Below are 20,384 nucleotides of genomic sequence, written 5' to 3'. Positions count from 1 at the left end.
GCTGCGCTAAGAAGTGACCCTCAATGCACTCCAGGAGTCTCCTGGATTGCCCCCAGCTTGCCGGGATACTTTTCCATCAGATGTCGGGGTGGTTGAAGTCCCAGAGTAGGATCACAGAATCCCAGAATCAGTAGGTAGAAAGGATCCTCTGGATCATCGAGTCCAACCATTCCCATCAATCACTAACCCATGTCCCTCAGCAACTCGTCCACCCGTCCCTTAAACCCCTCCAGGGAAGGTGACTCAACCCCCTCCCTGGGCAGCCTCTGCCAGTGCCCAGTGACCCTTTCCATGAGATGCTTTTCGCTAATGTCCAGCCTGAAGGGATGGATCCAGAGGGAAGGGATGGACCCAGAGGGAAGGGATGGATTGAAAGGGAAGTTATGGATCCAGAAGGAATTATAGGATCTAGAGGGGAGAGATTGACCCCGAGGGAAATGGAGGATGCCAGAATTCTAGCCTGTTCAGATCTCTTTGGAGACTCAAAACCCTCCAGGAGATGGACAGCTCCTCCCAGCTTAGTGTCCTCTGCAAACTCACTGAGGGTGCCCTGGATGCCTTCATCCAGGTCATTGATAAAGATGTTGAAAAGGGAAGGGATGGATCCAAAGGGAAGGGATGGATCAAGAGGGAAGGGATGGATCCAGGGGGAAGGGATGGACCCAGAGGGAAGGGAAGGACCCAGAGGGCAGGGATGGATCCAGAGGGCAGTGGTGCATCCAGGGGAAGAGATGCCCCCAGAGGAGAAGGACGGGGCAGCTGGGGCAGGAGAAGCTCTCCAAGCTGTGGGCCAATGGCAGGGAGCCCCGAGGGCGCCTCAGCTGTTCCCAGGCAGAGCCCCGGCCCAGAGCACCCTGAGGAGCAGACAGACGGACGGCCGCGCGCCCGCGCCTCTGCCCGGAGACGAGTGATGCTGCCCAGCTGCGCTGCGCACTGGGCCGCGCTGGGACTGCCAGTGGCGCCACTGGGCAGCACTGGGGCAGAGTGCGGCTGGCTCGGGGGTGCCGGCACCTCTGCCTTCTGTGCCGGGAGCACCATGGGGGCTGCTGGCGTGCTGGGAGCTGGGGCCGTGCTGGTGGCACTGGTGGCGCTGGGAGCCCACGGGGCTGCCGGTGAGGAGAGCCGAGGTGAGCTCAGCCCCACGGCGTGGGGAGGTGCTGGGCGCTGCCGGGGGGCCGGAGCCCAACCCCGGCTTGGGGGGCCGCGAGGGCGAGCCAGGGGGAGAGGGGGTGGCATGGGGAAAGGGGGTCCCCGGGCATGAGCCTGGGGAAGGGATGGATCCAGAGGGAAGGGATGGAGATAGGGAGAAGGGGTAGAGCTAGAGGGAAGGTATGAACCTAGATTTTGGGAGTGGATCCAGAGGGAAGGGATGGATTTGAAAGGGAGTCCCCGGGCATCATCCCACCCGCCCCATCGCTGGGCGCTGGAGGGGGAAGGTGCAGCGGCTCCTCACCCCAGCTCTGCACCAACAGGATTCTTCCAGGCCTATTTTAAATCCGAGTGCTACTTCACCAATGGCACCGAGCGGGTGAGGTTAGTGCAGAGATACATCTACAACCGGGAGCAGTTCATGCATTTCGACAGCGATGTGGGGGTCTTCGTGGCCGACACCCCCCTGGGCGAGCCCCAAGCCAAATGCTTGAACAGCCAGGAGAACATCCTGGAGACCATGCGGGGTGAGGTGGACAGGTTCTGCCGACACAACTACGAGGCGTGGACTCCTTTCACCATTGATCGTCGAGGTGAGCGCGTGGCAGCCCCTCTCCGGGGGTCGGGCACGAGCCAAGCCCCCGGGCGCAGGAGGGCAGCGCGTGTCCGTGCCGCGCTCGCGCAGAGCCCCCGCGCCCTTCCCCGAGGCCCCCAGCCCCACCACGGCCGCGGCTGGACGGGACCCCCAGGGCTCCTCCAGTCCAGCTCCCGGCCCTGCCCACAGCCCAGTCTCCAGCCCAAACCTCCCCTGGCCCAGCCGCAGGGGGTTCCTCTCATCCCATCGCTTGTTCCTGGCGAGAAGAGACCAACCCGCTGGACGAGGACGGGGCTGGGTGGTGGCCACAGGGGTTCGGCTTGGACGGCAGCACAACTTTCTTCCCCAGAAGGGCTCTCAGGCCCTGGAACGGCTGCGCAGGGAGGTGGTGGAGTCCCCATCCCTGGAGGGGTTCCCAAGCGGGCAGATGAAGTGCTCGGAGATCTGGGTTAGCAGTGGCCGCGTCCAGTTGGCCTTGAGGGTCTCCAAGGTCCTTCCCAAATTAGCGATTCAATATTTCCTGGTCTCTTGAACCTGGAGAGCTCGTACTGGTTGGGTTTGAAGGTCTCCAAAGTCCTTCCTAACCTAGCGATTCAATATTTTTTGGTTCCTCTTTGCTGAAAAGCTTCTCCAGGCTGAGCTTGAGGGTTTCCAAGGTCTTTCCCCACATTGTGATTTGATGGTTTCTCGCCCCTGCAGAGCTCAAGTTGGCCTTGAGGATCTCCAAGCTCTTTCCCAACCTCGCGATTCAATGCTTTCTGATTCCTCGTACATGGAGAGCTCCAACTGGGCTTCAGGGTCTCCAAGGTCTTTCCCAAATGAGTCATTCAATGCTTTCCAGTCCCTCTAACCTGGAGAGCTCTGGTTGGCCTTGTGGGTCTCCAAGGTCTTTCCCAACCTTGCAATTCATTCCTTTCTGGTTCCTCATACCTGGACAGACATTCCAGTTGGGCTTGAGGGTCTCCAAGGTCCTTCCCAGCCTTGCAATTCATTGCTTTCTGGTTCCTCATACCTGGACAGTCATTCCAGTTGGGCTTGAGGGTCTCCAAGGTCCTTCCCAGCCTCGCCATTCCATGCTTTCTCGCCCCTGGAGAGCTCTGGCTGGGCTTGAGGGTGTCGGAGCCCTCTCCCAGTAGCCCCTCTGTGTTCTCTGCCTCCCGGCCTGCCCCGCGAGCCCCCGGCCCCCTGTCTGGGGAGCAGAGGGCGAGCCCTGGTCCCGGCTGGGTGGCCCCTGGGCTCTAGCAGCCCCGGGGCAGCTCTCTGGCGCTCTCCCCCAGTGCAGCCCCAGGTGGAAATCCACCCCGTGCAGTCGGGCTCCCTGCCCCAGCCCGACAGGCTGGTTTGTGCCGTGACGGATTTCTACCCCGCCGAGATCGAGGTGAAGTGGTTCAAGAACGGGCACGAGGAGGTGGAGGGCGTGGTGTCCACGGACGTGATGCAGAACGGAGACTGGACCTACCAGGTGCTGGTGATGCTGGAAAGCATCCCGCAGCGCGGGGACACCTACACGTGCCAGGTGGAGCACGCCAGCCTGCAGCGCCCCGTCACCCAGGCGTGGGGTAAGAGCCTGGGCTGGGGGCAGGGGGAGTGGGACGGGGCCCCCCGAGCCCTGAGCCCCTGCTCTCGGCCCCGCAGAGCTGCAGGCGGACGGCGCCAGGAGCAAGATGCTGACGGGGGTGGGGGGCTTCGTGCTGGGCTTCGTCTTCCTGGCGCTGGGGCTCGTCCTCTACGGCCGCAACAAGGTCAGCGGGGGACAGGGGGCAGGGGTTTGGGGGTCATAGGGGTCTGGAGAGTCATTGTGGTCTGGGGGTCAATGGGGTCTGGGGGTTCATTGGGTTCTGGGGGGACCTGGGACTTCGGGGGTCTTTGGGATCTGGTGGGATCTGGGGGTTTGAGGCATCTGGGGTTTGGTGGGGATGTGGGGATTGGGGGACCCTTGAGTTCTTGGGGCTCACTGGGTTTTTGGGGCATCTGGGGCTTTTGGGGGTCATTGAGGTCTGGGGGATCATTGGGTCTGGGGGGACCTGGGATTTGGGAGGGGGTCTTTGGGGTATGGGAGTGCTGGGGTTTGGGGGTTCATTGGGGTCTTGGGGGTCATTGGGGTCTGGGAGGACCTGGACTTTGGAGGATCATTGGAGTCTGGGGGGTCATTTCGTTCTGGGGGTTCATTGTGTTCTGGGGATGTCAATAGGGTCTTGGGGGGATCTGGGGTTTTGGGGGTTCATTGGAGTCTGGGGGCGTCATTTGGGTCTGTGGGGATCTGGGTCTTTGGGGAGTCATTAGGGTCTGGGAGAACATTGGGTCCTGGGGAGGCCTGGGGTTTGGAGGGGGTCATTGTGATCTGGGATTCTCTTTGGTTTTGGGGTCCCTGGAGTCTGGGGGTCCCTAGGGTTTAAGGGATCTGGGGCATTGGGTGTTTCTAGGGTTTCGGGATCCTTCAGGTTTGCGGGCACATGGGGTTTGGGGGTCTCTGGGGTTTGGGGGATCCCTGGGGTTTGAGTCCCTGAGTTTCAATTCAGTCCCTGGGGCTTGGGAAGGTCCCTCAGGTCTCTGGGGGTTCCAGGACCTCGAGAGATCCCAAGGGCTGGTGGAGACCTAGGGACTGGGGGTCCATGAGGTCGGGGGGGATCTGGGGTTTGAGGGGTTCCTGGTGTTTGGGGGCACTTGGGGTTTGGGGTTCTCTGGGGTCTGGAGTGTCCTTGGGGTTGGAGGGTCTCTGGGGTTTGGGGGCGGGGGGGAAACGTGGGGTTCAGGGGGTCCTGGGTTTGGGTGTCCCTGGTCTTTGCAGAGTCCATAGTGTTCATGGTGCCCCCTGGAGTCTTGGGGTCCCTGGGTCTGGAGGTCATTGGGGTCTGGGGGTGACCTGCGGTCTGGAGGGAACCTGGGGTTTGGGTGGATCTTTGTGGTCTGTGGGTGTTGTTGGTGTCTGGGGTTTTGGGGTCCCTGGAGTCTGGGGGTCCCGGGGGTTTAAGGGATCTGGGGCAATGAGTGTTTCTAGGGTTTCAGGATCCTTGGGATCTACGGGGACCTGGGGTTTGCAGGGTCCATGGGGTTTGGGGGTCTCTGGATTGTGGTGGTTCCCTGGGGTTTGGGGTCCCTACCCCCCTCATCTCCTCCCTTTCCCCCCCAGAGCTCCTGAAGGAACCCCAGCTCCTGCGCAGCCGCTCCAGCGCCGTCCGTGCCCCCCAGCCCCCCGACCCCCGCCTGCCCCACTGCGGGCTCCCCCCAGCCCCCCCACTGCTGCCTCGATGCTTGATAAACACTGAGAGCTGCACTGGGGGCTTCACTGCAACCTCGCTGGGGACACTGGGAGGCACTGGGAGGGAGATGGGGAGTCTGGGAGGCACTGGGAGCCGAGACGAGTTGGGGGGCAGCAATGGGGGATGTAAAGTTGGAATGGAAGGAACTGGGATAGTAGGGGAAAGGCAGGAAGGGGAGGGACTGGGGGAACTGGGGATGAAGGAGATGGAGGGACTGGAGGAACTGGGAGGGAAGGCAGAGGGTCGAGAGATTAGAAAGAGTTAGTGTGGACTGGGAGAACTGAAATATAGGAGGAGGGAGGAAAGGACCAGAGATGGAATGGGAGGAGCTGGGATGGACTGGTGGAACTGGGATGGAATATAGGAAGAGACGAGGGGAACAGGGAAAGATTGGGAGGAACTGGAATGGGAAGCGGGAAAAGGGGAGGGAGGGACTGGGGAACCTGGACTGTGGGAACTGGGAGGGAAAAGGAAGGAAGTGGGATGGACAGGGAAGAGTGGGGGAACGGGAAGGAATTGGAGGAACGAAGGTGAAATGGAAGAGTGAAGGTGGAATAGGAAGGGACTGAGGGAAGTGGGAAAGAAGAGGAGAGACTGGGGAAACTGGAAGGGACTGGGAGAGACAGGAAAGATTTGAGGGACTGGGGGAACTGGGATGAAATAATAGACTGCAGTACTGTCGTGGAATGGGAGGGGCTGGGGAACTGGGCTGGAAAAGGAGGGACTTGAGGGACTGGAACGGACTGGGAGAACTGGGCTGCACCTCCCCCAGCTTCCCCCGATGCATCCTGGCTCCGCTCCAATAATATTTCCTTTATTTACACGTCCAAGACGGGGAAAGGTTTGGAATCTCAGAGGGAGGAGATGGAAACACAGCTCCGAGGGGAGGAGGGGAAGGAAAAGGGGGGGTGGGGGGGTGTGGGGAGGGGGGAAAAAACCCAAACCGAACTGAAACGAGTAGAAAAAAATTATACAGTCAACGTAAAAAAGGGGCATCCCCTCCCTCCCCCCTTCCCGCGGGAGCATGCGCCGGCCGTGCCGGGGGCTGTACAGGGCGCAGCCGGATCCGGCCCCGCGCTTCCAATAAATTAAAGAGCCCCGCAGCCCAGGGGAGGGGCGAGGGCAGAGAGCAAGAGCCAAAGTGGGAATTGCGACTGCTGAGATGGGAATCGGAACTTCCAAGGGGGAGAATCGTGACCCCCAGATTGGGAATTACGACTTCCACGGGGGAATCGCAACCCTCCGAGCGGAAATCGCAACTTCCAAGGTTGGGATCATGACACACCCCCACCCCAACCCAAGACAGGAGTCGCAATCCCAACGTGAAATCACAGCCCTCAAATTCGGGAATCGCAATCCCAGCGGGGAGCTGTGACCCCCAAGGTGGGAATCACGACCTGAACTTGGGAATCGCACCTGCCGAGGTGGGAATTCTCCATCCTCAGAATCACAAACCCAAGTCAGGAATGGCAGGTTCCGTGACCTCCCAGGGCAGGAGTCACAACCCCCAAGGCAGGAATCGCAACTCCAAGGCAGAATCGTAACCCCCCTCAAGGTGGGAACCCAATTTCCAAGGTGGAATTGCAACTTCCAAGATGGGATCTGCAATCCCCAAGGCAGGGATCTCAACCCCTCCAATTTGGGAATCTCAACCCCCCGGGGGCTTTTTATCCCCCTGCTTTTTAAAAGATTTTTAATTTTTTTTTCCTTTTTTTTTTTGCCTTTTCTTTTTTTTCCCCGTTTTCTTAAAAACCCCAAAACGTTTCCCCTTTGGAAAATATCCCCCAAGTCAGAAAAAAAAAACCCTAAAACAACAAACAGTAAAACCTGCTGGGGGAGAAAGAGAAGGGGGGGGGGTGGCGGGGAAAACGGGGGGCACCCCCGCAGCCAGGCTCCCCCCCCAAGCCTGGCGCCGCTTCGGGCCTGTAAACACTGGGGTCCCCCCGCCCCGCGGGAATGGGGGGCTCCCCCTGCCCCCCCAGGCTCTGCCTGCTGCGCGGAGGCCGCCCCCTTAGTCCGGTTCACCAGGGTCCGGGGCCCGCAGAGCCGCCGCTTCCGAACCTGCCCACGCGCTCCCCGCCCGGCTGCCGCTGCCGGAAGGTTCTAAACGCCTCTAGCCCGAATCCGAATCGCTGGTGTCCGAGGATGAGGAACTGGAACTGGAGCTGCTGGAATCCGAGCTGGAACTGGAGGCGCTGAGCCGGGATATGGCCACTTGTTGAGCAGATTCCGGCTTCTCGTTGGCTGCGAGGACACGGCGCATGGATTAGCTGCAGGGAAAAGCGGGAACAGGCCCCGATCCGCAGCCCGATCCGTACGCTCCGGCACTCACCCTTCTTAGGGGGCTTCTTGGCAGAGTTGAGCTGCCCGCTGACGTCCTGCAGTCGCTTCTCCAGCTCCCGCTTCTTCTCCAGCGCCAGCTCCTCTTTCGTTTTCCCGACCGGCTTCTTCATGGCTGCAAGAAAAAGTAGGAAAGGCTCAGTCAGGGCTCGGCCTCATCCCACGGCTCCCCCCGAGCCTTCCGGAAGCGCTTACTCTCGCTGTAGGGCTTGCGCGGCTTCTTCCGTAGGCAGGAGAGGACGTAGCGCTCCAGCTCCCGCAGCGTCGAGGGTTTGAGGGTCTCGAAGTCGATCTCGATCTCCTCGGGGTTCGAATCCCGCAGGGAAGGCTCCCGGGATTGGATGATGTGGACGACTCGGCCCAGTTTCTCACCGGGAAGCTTGTTGATGTCCAAGCTGAGCTGGCGTTTCTCGTCGTAGGTCATGGGTTTGCTTTCCTCCTCCTCTTCCGAGTCGTAAAGCGCCGGCGGCACCGGCAACGCCGCTTTTGCCGCCTTCTTGGAGTTCCTGTTGGGAAAAATCACGCAAGCGGCATCAGGAGCGGCTGCAAAACCCAACCCCGCAGCGGCACCGCGGAGCTGGCGGCGCTCAGATGGGGTTGGCTTGTTCCGATCGCTTCCTCGCCACGGTCGATCCGGTGGGGAAAGGAGTCATCACGGCCGCTTCCGAAATCCACATCCCCCCCATCCATCCCCAGCACCGCACTCACTTGGAGCTGCCTCCTCCGCTGCTCCCACCGGCTTTCTTGGCTTTCCGGAGCTGGGCCTGGCGCGCCCGGGCCTCCTCGTCGCCTCCTCGTCCTTTGTGCTTCTCCGATTTCTTCTTTTTCTTCTTCTCCCGCTTCTTTTTGGGTTTGGAAACGGGGCCCTGTGAGAGGGCAGCCAGCTGCTCGTGCACGGCCCGCAGCTGTGGGGGGAGACAGGGGTGAGGCGGGCGCGGGGCGCGGGCGCCAGGAATGGCACGGAGCCCGCTCCGGCCCTCACCTGCTCCTGCAGCTCCGCCAGCCGGTTGGCGCGTTCCTCCTCCGAGTCGGAGCTCTCCTCGCTCTCCGAGGAGCTCTCGCTGCTGCTCTCGTCCTCGTCGTCGTCCTCATCGTCCTCGTCATCCTCATCTTCGTCGCTGGAGGATTCCTCAGAGGAGGATTTGGAGAGGGCACCGGTGAGCGGGGCCGACACCGAGGGCGGGCCCGTGTCCTGCGGCTCGTCGGGCATCTTGGCGTAGCTGAACTCAAACACGTCCTGCCAGGGGAGGGGGCAGCGTGGCCGGTGAGGGGCCAGCGAGGGCCACGGGGAGGGAGGAGGCCAGCAGGAGCTGGGGGCAAGGGGCAGCAGGGAAAGCGAGGGGGTCACTGAAAGTCACGGGGAGGGGGCCAGCAAAGAAAGCAAGAGGGCTAGTGCGAAGTGTGGCCAGCTGGCTAGTGAAACAAGCAAGGGGGCCAGTGCAAGTTGTGGGGAGTGGGCCAGCAGGGAAAGCGAGAGGGCTAGTGCAAGCTGTGGGGAGGGGCCAGCAGGGAAAGTGAGAGGGCTAGTGCAAGCTATGGGGAGGGGGCTAGCAGGGAAACTGAGAGGGCTAGTGCAAGCTGTGGGGAGGGGGCTAGCAGGGAAACTGAGAGGGCTAGTGCAAGCTATGGGGAGGGGGCTAGCAGGGAAAGTGAGAGGGCTAGTGCAAGCTGTGGGGAGGGGGCTAGCAGGGAAAGCGAGAGGGCTAGTGCAAGCTGTGGGGAGGGGGCTAGCAGGGAAACGGAGTGGGCTAGTGCAAGCTGTGGGGAGGGGGCTAGCAGGGAAAGCAAGAGGGCTAGTGCAAGCTATGGGGAGGGGCCAGCAGGGAAAGTGAGAGGGCTAGTGCAAGCTGTGGGGAGGGGGCCAGCAGGGAAAGTGAGAGGGCTAGTGCAAGCTGTGGGGAGGGGGCTAGCAGGGAAACTGAGAGGGCTAGTGCAAGCTATGGGGAGGGGGCCAGCAGGGAAAGTGAGAGGGCTAGTGCAAGCTGTGGGGAGGGGGCTAGCAGGGAAACTGAGAGGGCTAGTGCAAGCTGCAGGGAGAGGGCTAGCAGGGAAAGCGAGAGGGCTAGTGCAAGCTGTGGGGAGGGGGCCAGCAGGGAAAGTGAGAGGGCTAGTGCAAGCTATGGGGAGGGGGCTAGCAGGGAAAGCGAGAGGGCTAGTGCAAGCTGTGGGGAGGGGGCTAGCAGGGAAACGGAGTGGGCTAGTGCAAGCTATGGGGAGGGGGCTAGCAGGGAAAGCAAGAGGGCTAGTGCAAGCTGTGGGGAGGGGGCTAGCAGGGAAAGCAAGAGGGCTAGTGCAAGCTGTGGGGAGGGGGCTAGCAGGGAAAGCAAGAGGGCTAGTGCAAGCTATGGGGAGGGGCCAGCAGGGAAAGCGAGAGGGCTAGTACAAGCTGTGGGGAGGGGGCGAGCAGGGAAAGTGAGAGGGCTAGTGCAAGCTATGGGGAGGGGGCTAGCAGGGAAACTGAGAGGGCTAGTGCAAGCTGTGGGGAGGGGGCTAGCAGGGAAAGTGAGAGGGCTAGTGCAAAGTGTGGCCAGCTGGCCAGTGAAACAAGCAAGGGGGCCAGTGCAAGCTATGGGGAGGGGGCTAGCAGGGAAAGCAAGAGGGCTAGTGCAAGCTGTGGGGAGGGGGCTAGCAGGGAAAGCGAGAGGGCTAGTGCAAGCTGTGGCCAGCTGGCTAGTGAAACAAGCAAGGGGGCCACTGCAAGCCATAGGCCAGCAGGGAAGGTAAGCAGGGCGGCCAGTGAGCGGGCAATTTGGCCAGTGTGGGGAGGGAGCCAGCAAGGGGGCTAGCAGGGTGGCAAGGGGGCCAGCAAGCGGGCTAACGGAAGCCCCAGGGAGGGAGCCAGCATGGGGCAAGCAAGTGGGCCACCGCGGCAAGTTGGCCACCAGGACAGAGATGAAGGGGCTAGCAAGAGCAGTGAGGAGTGGGCCAGCAAGCGAGGGGGCTGGCAAGCAAAGGGGCCAGCGCAGCAGCCGGCGAGGAGGCCAGCGCGGGCCAAGCAAGGGGCCAGAGGGCCGGCACGCTGACCTGCAGCTTGCGTGCCATGGCCACCACGTCGTGGTCGGGAGGGTTGTACTTGTAGCAGTTGGAGAACATCAACCGGACGTCGGCAGCGAACTCCTGCGCGTCGTGGTAGTCCCGGTTCTCCATCTTCCGCTGCAGGGAGAGGGAAGAAGGAATTGGCTGGTGTGGTAGAGCACGAGCAGTTACGGGAAGGCCATGGTGACCAGAACACATAAATCCTGTCTTCTAAAAGGGTGAGAAGGACCCCAGGAACTTCCAACCCATCCCCTCTCTTCGGCATCAGGAAGATCATCAAACAGATCCTCCTGGAAGCCGCTGTGCTAAAGCACACGGAGGACAAGGAGGTGATTGGAGACACAGCCACCACGGCTTCACCGCGACAAGGCCTGTCTGACCAACCTAGTGGCCTTCTCTGATGGGGCGACCACGTCAGGGAGCATGAGGAAAGCAAAAGATGGTGTCTATCTGAGTTTCTATAAGGCCTTGGGCGTGGTCACCCCATAGAATGGGTTGGAAGGGACCTCAAAGCCTCATGGAAGAAGGATGGTGGTGGTCAAACGAGGGAAAGGACAGATGGAAGGTTGAGCGGACAGCTGAACAGAGAAAATCATAGAAATGCTAGGTTGGGAAGGACCCACAGGATCATCAAGTCCAACCATTCCCATCAATCACTAACTCATGTCCCTCAGCATCTTGTCTAACTGCCTTTTGAACACCTAAAAAGACAGGTTGGAGGACGAAAGTGTAGATGCTTTGAAGCTGAAAGAGATAAATTTTAATTGAGATATTAGGAAGGAATTCTTCTCTGTGAGGATAGGAGATCCTGGCCCAGGGTGCTCAGAGACACGTTGACTCCCCATCCCTGGACGTGTCCAAGGGAAGGCTGGACGGGCTCTGAGGTCCCTTCCCACCCAAACCATTCCGCGATTCCACAACAAGGCGAGCGGGCGTGACAGGAGAAGACAGGCAGCTCCCACCAAAAGCCTCTCGGGGCCCCACCTTGATGGTGCTGAGGTCCATGGGGTGCTTGATGATGTCGTGGTAGTCGTGCAGCCCCAGAGCGGAGGCGTCGACGGGCTTGTAGAAGGGCCAAGCGTAGGCCGCGTGCTTCTTGGAGAGCAGCTCCTTCAGGATCCCGTTGCAGTACTTGAGCTGCTCCGACAATTTGCCCTTCTTGGACGTCTGGTGCTGCTGCGAATCCGGTAAATCCTTGCGGGGGGGCTTGATGGGACGGCCGCTCTCGCGCCGGGCGGGAATCTTGGCCGCTTTGGGCTCCACCAGGGTGGCCGAGGGCGAGGACTCGCCGCTGGTGGCGATGATGGCGGTGGTGGTGGGAGTGGTGGTGTCCGCTTTCCGCTTGACGCCCTTCTTCTGCCAGAGGGAAAACGAGCTGGCGTGAGGCACAGCCACCCCGCGGAAGCCAACCCCGCGCTCCGGCCCTCTCCAGCCCCACGGAAGCCAGGCCCACGCTCCATCCCTGCTCTCCGGCCCTCTCCAGCCCCGGGGAAGCCAGGCCCACAGTCCAGCCCCCTCCGGCCCCGTGGAAGCCGGCCGTCTCCTCGTACCTTGGCCACGGGCTGGGTGGGAGCGGGCGCAGCCAGGACGGCCGGGGCGGTGGAGTGCAGCGACTTGAGGATCGGAGCGGAGATCACGGATGGGTGGGGAATGTTGACGATGGTGGTGGGGATGTCAGGGCTCGGGGTGAAGACGGTGGTGTGGGACACGGAGGAGACAGCCGGCACTTGCTGAGCAGCCGTGAGACCCGCCAGGAGCGCTGGGCCGGGATACGGAGCCTCCGTTAGTGCCGCTGCCGGGCCAGGGGGACGCCAGGCCCTGCTCCCCCAGGATTCCCCCCCAAACCACGTAACCATCGCGCCCCATACCTGCTGCCCGAGACGCTCCCTTCTTGTGGCTGTTCTTGGCCACCGGCACCACGATCTCCTGCTCCTCCGGCGGCATCTGCGCCACCTTCTGCAGGAAGATCTTCTCCAGGGTTTGGGCCATCAGCACGATGTCGTCCGTGGGCTGCGGGGAGAAGCGGAGGCAGAGTCAGAATCCACCGGGAAGGTCCCAGAGGAGGCACCGGCAGCCCCGGCGCGGTTCCCACCTTGTTGTAGATGTAGCAGTTGGTGAACATGGTGTTGAAGTCCTGCATGCACTCGGCGGCGCCCCAGTAGTAGTTGTTCTCCAGGCGCCGCTTGATTGTCCCCATGTCCATGGGCTGCTTGATGATCTTGTGGTAATCCTGCCCGCAAAGAATATGGAATTCGTGGTCAGGGGGGGCTCTGGCGTACCAGGCCGCGTCCCCTCAGCCAGCGTCCCCGCTCCCACCCTCGCTCGGCACCCAGCAAAGCGCTGGGATCTGTGCCACCTTCCAGCATGCGAGCCAGGGGCCAGCTGCTCGAGCCACACGACGATCCAGGCCCGGCTCACCCACGCCAAAGCCGGCACACGGCTCTGGGAACCGGCTGCCCACGCTCGAGCTGGTGCCACGCTCCGAGGCCTGGCACCCACATCGGAGCCGGAGCCGTGCTCCGGAGAACTCCAGGATGAGCACAAACTCCAGGATGAGCGCAACACTCCGCGGCCCGCTCGCCCGAGCCAGAACCAAACAGCCGCTCACACAGCAACTCTCACTCCTCAGCCAAGCGCAGGCAGGGGGTGGATCGGGATTCAGGAATTGCCTCCAGGCCTGGTCCCCGTTCCGAGAGTGCCACCGTCCCTCTGGCCCGCGGGGGCTCGGGGAGGGCCCTGGGGAGCCGCCAGCTCTGCCGGGGGCGCCTACGCTACCGGGAAGGGCCGGATCCCGGCACCTGGAAGGCACACGCGCCCCAGATGAGAGGCGGGATGAGGCTCGGGAAAGGCTAAGGCTAATTTTGGAAGAGCAAAACCTCTGTGGAAATTACCTCTGGGCTTTAACTCCTTGGGCGCCACAGGTGCACAGGGGGGCTGGCGTTTAAAATTGGGGTCACAGGATGTCTTCTACAAATTCATGGATGGGAATCTGCAAAACGCATTCAGGGCACAAGAGATTAGGAGGGAAAGCGGCCGGGACAACTCCAGAGCGGCTGCGTCACCTCATCCAGACCTTTGTAGGGGACATCGGGGACAAAACAAGGGTGGCAGCTGCTCTGAGGACGTCGCCAGGACCAACCTGGACGCCTATAAGGGTCTGAGGAGCATCCAGAACGGATTCAGCCCCTCGGGAAAGGGGGAAAGGACAGCACAGCCCAAACACCTGCGGCTGCCTCGCTGTGGCGGAGCCCCCGGGAGGGGAACGGCGCTGGCCCTGGCACTCTCGGGCTGGGAAGCCACATTCCGATGTGGAATTTGGGGACACGGCTGCCCTAAGGGCCCCCTGCCTGCGCGGGGAGCGAGCGGAGGGGACACACACACAGGCCAGACTCGCGCACGCCGTCGCGCCAACCGCGCGCAGGGCTGGTTACCGGCAGGCCCAGCTTGACGGCGTCGACCGGCTGGCGGAAGGGCCAAGCGAATTGGTGCTTCCAGAGCGCCTTCATCACCACTTTGTGCAGGTACTGCAGCTGGTTGGTGATCCGGCCTGGCTTCTTGGGATTGGAAACCTCCGGCGGAGGCGGATTCACCTGCGGGGACGGCAGGGCCGGCACCGAGGCCATGGTGGGGCTCTCGAAGCCCTCATAGAGGAGCGAGGGTTTGCGGATCCGCTTGCCGGGGGTCGATTCCGTCGCCAGGCCCATGAGCCCGGCGTTGCCCTCCCCCAGAATCCTGGAAAGGGGAGCAGAGACAGGATTTAGCGCGCCAGAAGAGAACCGGAACGCCGCAGCGCCGCCAAAAAAATAACTGGAACACCGCATCGCCGCCAAAACCTCGAGCGGGGCAAAGGATTCCCAGGAGGAACCCCCGGAAGGAGCCACAATCGAGGGCGGCAACGCCGCCGCGCTTGGCTACGGCACGGCGGAAGGAGCCGATCCCATTTCCCAGGATACGAGCGAGCTGCCATCCCGCTTTCCCAAGGGATTGGGTCGGGAGCTCCCGTTAATTGCTGCGCCCGTTAATCGCTGCCAGGCGGGCACGCGGATCCCCGAGGGGCTGGCACGGAGCGCCGCGGTCACCATGGCAGGAGCGCGGTGCCGGAAGCTTCCGCAGGGACAGGCCAGGGCTCGCGGCACCCCCAGCACCAGGGAGACGGCGCAGCCACGTCACCCGCGCCACCGCCCCCAGCGCCAGCTCAAGGCCACAAATCAGCCTCTCGGGGCCCCAAATTCAGTTTTTCGGGGCCCAAAAACCAGCCTTCCAAGGCCCCAAAATCAAGCTTCTCAGGGCCCAAAAATCAAGCCTTTTTTTTTTGGCCTTTCAGGTCAAAGCCCAGCCCTTCGCGGCCAAATATCCGCATTCCAGAGCCAAGTATCTGAATTTTAAACCTCCAAATCAGCACTTTAAGGTCAAAGCAGCGTTTTAGGAGCAAAAAAACTCAACATTGTTAAGGCAAACCCCCGTGTTTTGGGGCCCAATCCCAGCATTTAAGGCAAAAACCTCAGTATCTTTGCAGCGAACGTAAAACACATCATTTAAGGGCAAAAAAAAGTGGCAACCTAGCGTAAAAGCTCCTACACTTCTAGGATAAAACCCCAATATTCTGAAGAAAATAAAAAATCAGAAATTTAGGGCAAACCCCGGCATTTTAAGCTTCCCAGAGCCAGTGGGAAGGGCCTGAACCCCCATCCCTAAACGCGGGGTGAAGCCCCCCTTGTCCCCAGGTGACCCCGGGGGGGTCGGTGTCCCTGTCACCCCCCGGGTGGGAGGATGAGATTCCAGCTCCCAGTAAGCCCTGCACGTCCCAGAGCTCCCAGTAAGGCCGGGGCCATCTCCCAGTGACACCACTCGCTGCCCCCCAGCTCCCAGTATCACCACCGCCTCCCAGCCCCAAAGCTCCCAGTTATTCCTGTGTCCTCCAGTCCCACGGCTCCCAGTAACACCAGTATCGGATGCCAGTAACCCCTGCAGCACCTCCCAGTTACTCCTGTGTCCTCCAGTCCCACAGCTCCCAGTAACCCCCGCATCACTTCCCACTTACTCCTGTGTCCTCCAGCCACACGGCTCCCAGTAACACCAGTGTCCCCCACATCCCAATAAGCCCCCAGTTACCCCAGTACAACATTGCACAGCTGCCAGTAACACCCATGTCACTTCCCAGTGACACCAGAGCCCCCCAGTAACACCAGTGTCAGCTCACAGCTACTCCCAGTAACCTCCATGTCGCCTCCCAGTAACACCAGTGACTCCAGCCCCACAGCTCCCAGTGACACCAGTGTCACAGCCCGGTGCTTCCCAGTCCCATGGCTCCCAGTAACACCAGTGTCTCTTCCCAGTGCCCCTCAGTGACCAGTGAAACCAGCGCCGCCTCCCAGTACACCCCAGAGCTCCCAGTGACACCAGTGCCGGCTCACATAATCCCCCAGCTCCCAGTGATACCAGTGACACCCCAGAGCTCCCAGTGCCTCCTCCTAGTGCCCCCCAGCTCCCAGTGACACCAGTGCCTCCTCCCAGTGTCCCCCAGCCCCCAGTGAAACCAGTGCCGCCGCCCAGGACCTCCCAGCTCCCAGTGACACCAGTGTCACCCCAGAGCTCCCACTGACACCCCCCAGCTCCAGTGACACCCCAGAGCTCCCAGTAACACCAGTGACACTCCCGAGACTCCCCAGCCCCCAGTGACACCAGTGCCTCCTCTCAGTGCCCCCCACTCCCCAGTGACACCAGTGTCGCCCTCAGGACCCCCCAGAGCTCCCAGTGACTCCACTGCCTCCTCCTAGTGTCCCCCAGCTCCCAGTGACACCAGTGCCGTGACCCAGCTGCCAGTGACACCAGTGCCGCGTCCCAGAGCTCCCAGTGTCGCCAGTGACACTGCAGAGCTCCCAGTGACACCAGTGCCTCCTCCCAGTACACCCCAGCTCCCAGTGACACCAGTGCCACCCTAGAGCTCCCAGTGACACCAGTGGCCCCTCAGAGCTCCCAGTGACACCAGTGCCACCCTAGAGCTCCCAGTGACACCAGTGCCTTCTCCCAGTGCCCCCCAGCTCCCAGTGACACCAGTGGCCCTTCAGAGCTCCCAGTGATACCAGTGCCTCCTCTCAGTGTCCCCCAACTCCCAGTGTCACCAGTGCCACTCCAGAGCTCCCAGTGACACCAGTGCCACCCCAGAGCTCCCAGTGTCTCCTCCCAGCGCCCCCCAGCTCCCAGTGACACCAGTGCCACCCTAGAGCTCCCAGTGACACCAATGGCCCTTCAGAGCTCCCAGTGACACCAGTACCTCCTCCCAGTGCCCCCCAGCTCCCACTGACACCAGTGGCCCCTCAGAGCCCCCAGTGACACCAGCGCCTCCTCCCAGAGCCCCCCAGCTCCCAGTGACACCAGTGCCGCTCTAGACCTCCCAGTGACACCAGTGTCTCCACCCAGTGCCCCCCAGCTCCCAGTGTCACCAGTGCCGCCCCAGAGCTCCCAGTGACACCAATGCCTCCTCCAAGTGCCCCCCAGCTCCCAGTGATACCAGTAGCCCCTCAGAGTTTCCAGAGCCCCCAGAGCCTCCCCCCAGCCCCCCGTTCCCCCCGTGCGGGCAGCACGCTCTGGGGATTCACATTCTGCAGCATCGCGGCGGCTGCGCGCTCGGCCCTCGCTCCCGGCCGCCCTTCGCCTCCTCCTCCTCCTCCTCCTCCTGCCGCCGCCTCCTCCGACGAGCCCCCCACTTTGCCCGGCGCCCCCGGCCCGCTCAGCGCATCCCCGGGCGGCGGGGAGGGGGGAGAAGCAGCCGGGCACCCCCTCCCCTAGCCCGGGGCAGGGGTCGCCTCAGCGCGGCGAGCGAAGCCGCCTTCACATCAACGGCCGCGGAGAAAATGGCGGCGGATGAGGGGAGAAGAAGGGGGGGGGGGGGGGGGTCCTTCTTCAGAGCCCCCGCAGGCCCCGCAATCCTGCGCGATCCCGTCAATACAGGCCTCGCCGCGTCGCTGGGAGCTCGGAGCGTTCGGAGAGAGCGGGGGCGAAGCGACGCGCGGCGATCCGGGAGGCGGATGACAACGGATTGTAAGCGGAGGGGGGAGAAATCACCGGCCGGGCTCCATCTTGGCTTCGCTGAAGGGAGGAGGCCCCGGACGAGGCTCCGCGCCGCCGGCCGCAGGCAGGGGTCGCTACGGAGGCCGGGCAGGGTCCGGCGGAGCCCGCCGGGAGCGCGGAGGCGGGGGATGGATCCGGATTGGAGCCGCCTCCCCCCCCGCCCGCCCTGCACCGGACCCGACCCGCTCCGTCCCGCGTCCCAGCGAAATGGCGCCTCCCGGCCTGCCCCCCGCCCTCCTTATATAGACAGCGCCGGGCCTCCCATTGGCCGGCGGCGCCGCTGACGTCACGCGCCGGCCCCGCCCCGCCCCCTCGGCGCCCCCCGGGGGGCGGGACCTCGCGCCTCCCGCCGCTCCCATTGGCCGAGCGCGTCGCCCCCCCGCCCCCCCCCGCCGGCGCGCGCCCCGCCCCGCGCGCCCCCCGTCCCGCCGCCCCCCCCGCCGCGCGCGCCCATTGGCCCGAGCCCGCCGCTCGCCGCGCGCCCATTGGCCGCCGCGTCACGTGACGGGGCGGGGCCCGCGCGGCCGTTGGCGCCGACAAGGGGGAAGGGAGGGGGAGACGCGGCCGCCATCTTGGCCCCGGGAGGGGGGAGGCGACCCGCGCTGGGGAACAATGGAGCCCCGCGCCGCCGGGCCTCCCCGCTCCCCGCTCCCCGCGGGGCCCGGGGGGCACCCCCGCGAACACCGACACCCCCCTCGCCGTGGGGCTCGGAGGTCGCTGGGACCGGCGGCGCCGCGCCTCGCCCCGGGGTGGCCGCTGGAGGGGGGGGGGGGCGATGCTGACACCGCGATTCAGCAGCCTCCCCCACCCCGGACGGCGGCCCCGGTGGGGCCTACCCCGCACCGAACGGGGGGGCGCGCTCACCGCCCGGTACCCCCGTCCGAACGGCGATATGGGGGGTCGGGGGGAGGGCAAGGAGGGGAACAGCGGGTCCGGGCGGCCTATGAGTCTCGCGGGGGGGGAAACCGGAGGGGGAACGCGGGGAGCAGGCGGCCGCTAGGGCACCGGAGGAGCCACGGAGCCGTGACACAGCACTTGGGGCCCGGCCCGCCGCCCCCGCGCGAACACCCAACATGGCGCCTCCCGCCCCGAGCCACCGCCCCCGCCGCGCACAAAGCGGCACCGCCCCCCGCCGCTGATTGGCTGCGGCCCCGCCCTCCCCGCAGCTCATTGGCCGCCGCCGCGCCCCGCCCGCCAATCAACACGCGAAGCCCCGCCCACCTCGCCGCTCATTGGCTGCGGCCGCGCCGTGCCAAGCGCTGATTGGCTGCGCCGCGGCGAGAGGGGCGGGACAAAGCGTGATGGACGTCTCCCCGCCGCCACGTGACCCCCGCCCTCTCCTCAAACGAAGGGAGGGGGGAAGGCGAGGTCCCCCCCCCCCCCCCCCGCCCCAATTCACTCACCTGAGCCGCCCCCGCGCCGGGACGCGACCCCCGGGCCCGGTCCCGCGTCATCCTCCCCCGCTCCGTGCCCCCCCGCGAGAAAAACCGGGCTCTGGGGGCAAAAAAGATGAAAAAAACCCCATCCCGGGGCAGAAAAGGGAGCCACGCGCTACGTCACCCGCGCCCTGATTGGCTCCCCCGAGGTCACGTGACGCCCCCGCGGCTCCCGTGGCCCCATTCATCTCCCCCACCTCCCGGCGGGGGCCCGCGGGGTCCTAGTGCCGCCCCGCCCCATGCGCATGCGCAATACGGGACTGAGGGGGGGGAGGGGATTGGGGGTGCTCTGGGTGCAGGATTGGGGAGCTCTGGGTGCAGGGATTGGGGAGCTCTGGGTGCAGGAATTGGGGTGTCCTGGGTGCAGGGACTGGGGTGTCCTGGGTTCGGGACTGGGGTGTCCTGCGTGCAGGGATTGGGGTGTCCTGGGTGCAGGAATTGGGGTGTCCTGGGTGCAGTGTTTGGGGTGCATTGAGTGCAGTGTTTGGGGTGTCCTGGGTGCAGGACTGGGGAGCTCTGGGTGCAGGATTGGGGTGTCCTGGGTGCAGGGACTGTCGAGCTCTGAGTGCAGGGATTGGGATTGTCCTGGGTTCAGGATTGGGGTGCATTGGGTGCAGGGATTGGGGAGCTCTGGGTGCAGGGATTGGGGTGTCCTGGGTGCAGGGACTGTCAAGCTCTGAGTGCAGGGATTGGGATTGTCCTGGGTGCAGGGATTGGGGTGTCCTGGGTGCAGGGATTGGGGTGTCCTGGGTGCAGGATTGGGGAGCTCTGGGTGCAGGGATTGGGGTGTCCTGGGTACAGGATTGGGGAGCTCTGGGTGCAGGGATTGGGGTGCTCTGGGTGCAAGGATTGGGGAGCTCTGGGTGCAGGATTGGGGTGTCCTGGGTGCAGGAATTGGGGTGCATTGGGTGCAGTGTTTGGGGTGCTCTGGGTACAGGGAATGGGGTGCTCTGGGTACAGGGATTGGGGTGCATTGGGTGCAGGATTGGGGTGTCCTGGGTACAGGATTGGGGAGCTCTGGGTGCAGGATTGGGGTGCTCTGGGTGCAGGATTGGGGGTGCTCTGGGTGCAGGGATTGGGGAGCTCTGGGTGCAGGATTGGGGAGCTCTGGGTGCAGGATTGGGGTGTCCTGGGTGCAGGATTGGGGTGCCGTTACTGGATGCAGTTTGCACAGTGGGTGCAGCGCATGCATCAGTGGCTGCGTTGAAGCCCCCCCTGAAGCAGCCGCAGCGCGCGCTGCATCCCCGTTATTAATTGCACGCCGCTAACGAACGCCAGCGCGCCCGCTGCACCAGGAGAGCTGGGAACGATGGGGTCCCGGTTTGGGGGGGGTGGCAGCTGTCCCAGTTTGGGGGCTCCCCTCCCAGTTTGGGGCTTGGGGGGGGCCCTGGGAGCAGCTGCGGGCGCTGCAGGAGCTGCTTCTCCCCAGTAACGGGTGACGGGTGCAGCGAGGCCTCCTCATTGGCGCTGCGGCCGCTGCGGCGGCACCCGGCGAGG

At 63.6% G+C, this 20,384-nt stretch overlaps 2 protein-coding genes across 4 annotated transcripts; one reads left to right on the top strand and one right to left on the bottom strand.

Moving 5' to 3' along the window:
• The first annotated feature begins 911 nt into the window (after window positions 1-911).
• LOC138733891 (class II histocompatibility antigen, B-L beta chain-like) lies at window positions 912-4,990 on the top strand. The gene is made up of 5 exons (XM_069881405.1): window positions 912-1,127; window positions 1,473-1,742; window positions 3,022-3,303; window positions 3,380-3,486; window positions 4,875-4,990. The coding sequence occupies exons 1-5, from the start codon at window positions 1,037-1,039 to the stop codon at window positions 4,881-4,883; spliced, it is 759 nt and encodes a 252-aa protein (XP_069737506.1). The 5' UTR covers window positions 912-1,036; the 3' UTR covers window positions 4,884-4,990.
• Window positions 4,991-5,802: 812 nt separating this feature from the next.
• On the bottom strand, window positions 5,803-14,175 carry BRD2 (bromodomain containing 2). 3 transcript variants are annotated; one of them, XM_069881376.1, is made up of 12 exons: window positions 13,812-13,949; window positions 13,272-13,369; window positions 12,473-12,610; window positions 12,249-12,390; window positions 11,931-12,139; window positions 11,365-11,736; window positions 10,369-10,497; window positions 8,327-8,581; window positions 8,053-8,249; window positions 7,540-7,850; window positions 7,337-7,459; window positions 5,803-7,248 (listed from the first exon to the last, which is right to left on the bottom strand). In XM_069881376.1, exons 3-12 carry the CDS (start codon window positions 12,581-12,583, stop codon window positions 7,118-7,120), a joined length of 1,980 nt encoding a protein of 659 aa, XP_069737477.1. In that variant the 5' UTR covers window positions 12,584-12,610; window positions 13,272-13,369; window positions 13,812-13,949; the 3' UTR covers window positions 5,803-7,117. The 3 variants fall into 3 exon arrangements, with proteins under 3 accessions (XP_069737477.1, XP_069737476.1, XP_069737475.1); XM_069881375.1 differs by lacking the exon at window positions 13,272-13,369 and having other exon boundaries at window positions 8,053-8,210; window positions 13,812-14,175; XM_069881374.1 differs by lacking the exon at window positions 13,272-13,369 and having other exon boundaries at window positions 13,812-14,174.
• Between the last annotated feature and the right edge of the window lie 6,209 nt (window positions 14,176-20,384).

This window comes from Phaenicophaeus curvirostris, unplaced genomic scaffold (genome assembly GCF_032191515.1).
Source record: "Phaenicophaeus curvirostris isolate KB17595 unplaced genomic scaffold, BPBGC_Pcur_1.0 scaffold_44, whole genome shotgun sequence".
NCBI lineage: Eukaryota > Metazoa > Chordata > Aves > Cuculiformes > Cuculidae > Phaenicophaeus > Phaenicophaeus curvirostris.
Note: the sequence above shows the minus strand (reverse complement) of the source record. Positions and strands in the feature narration are given on the sequence as shown.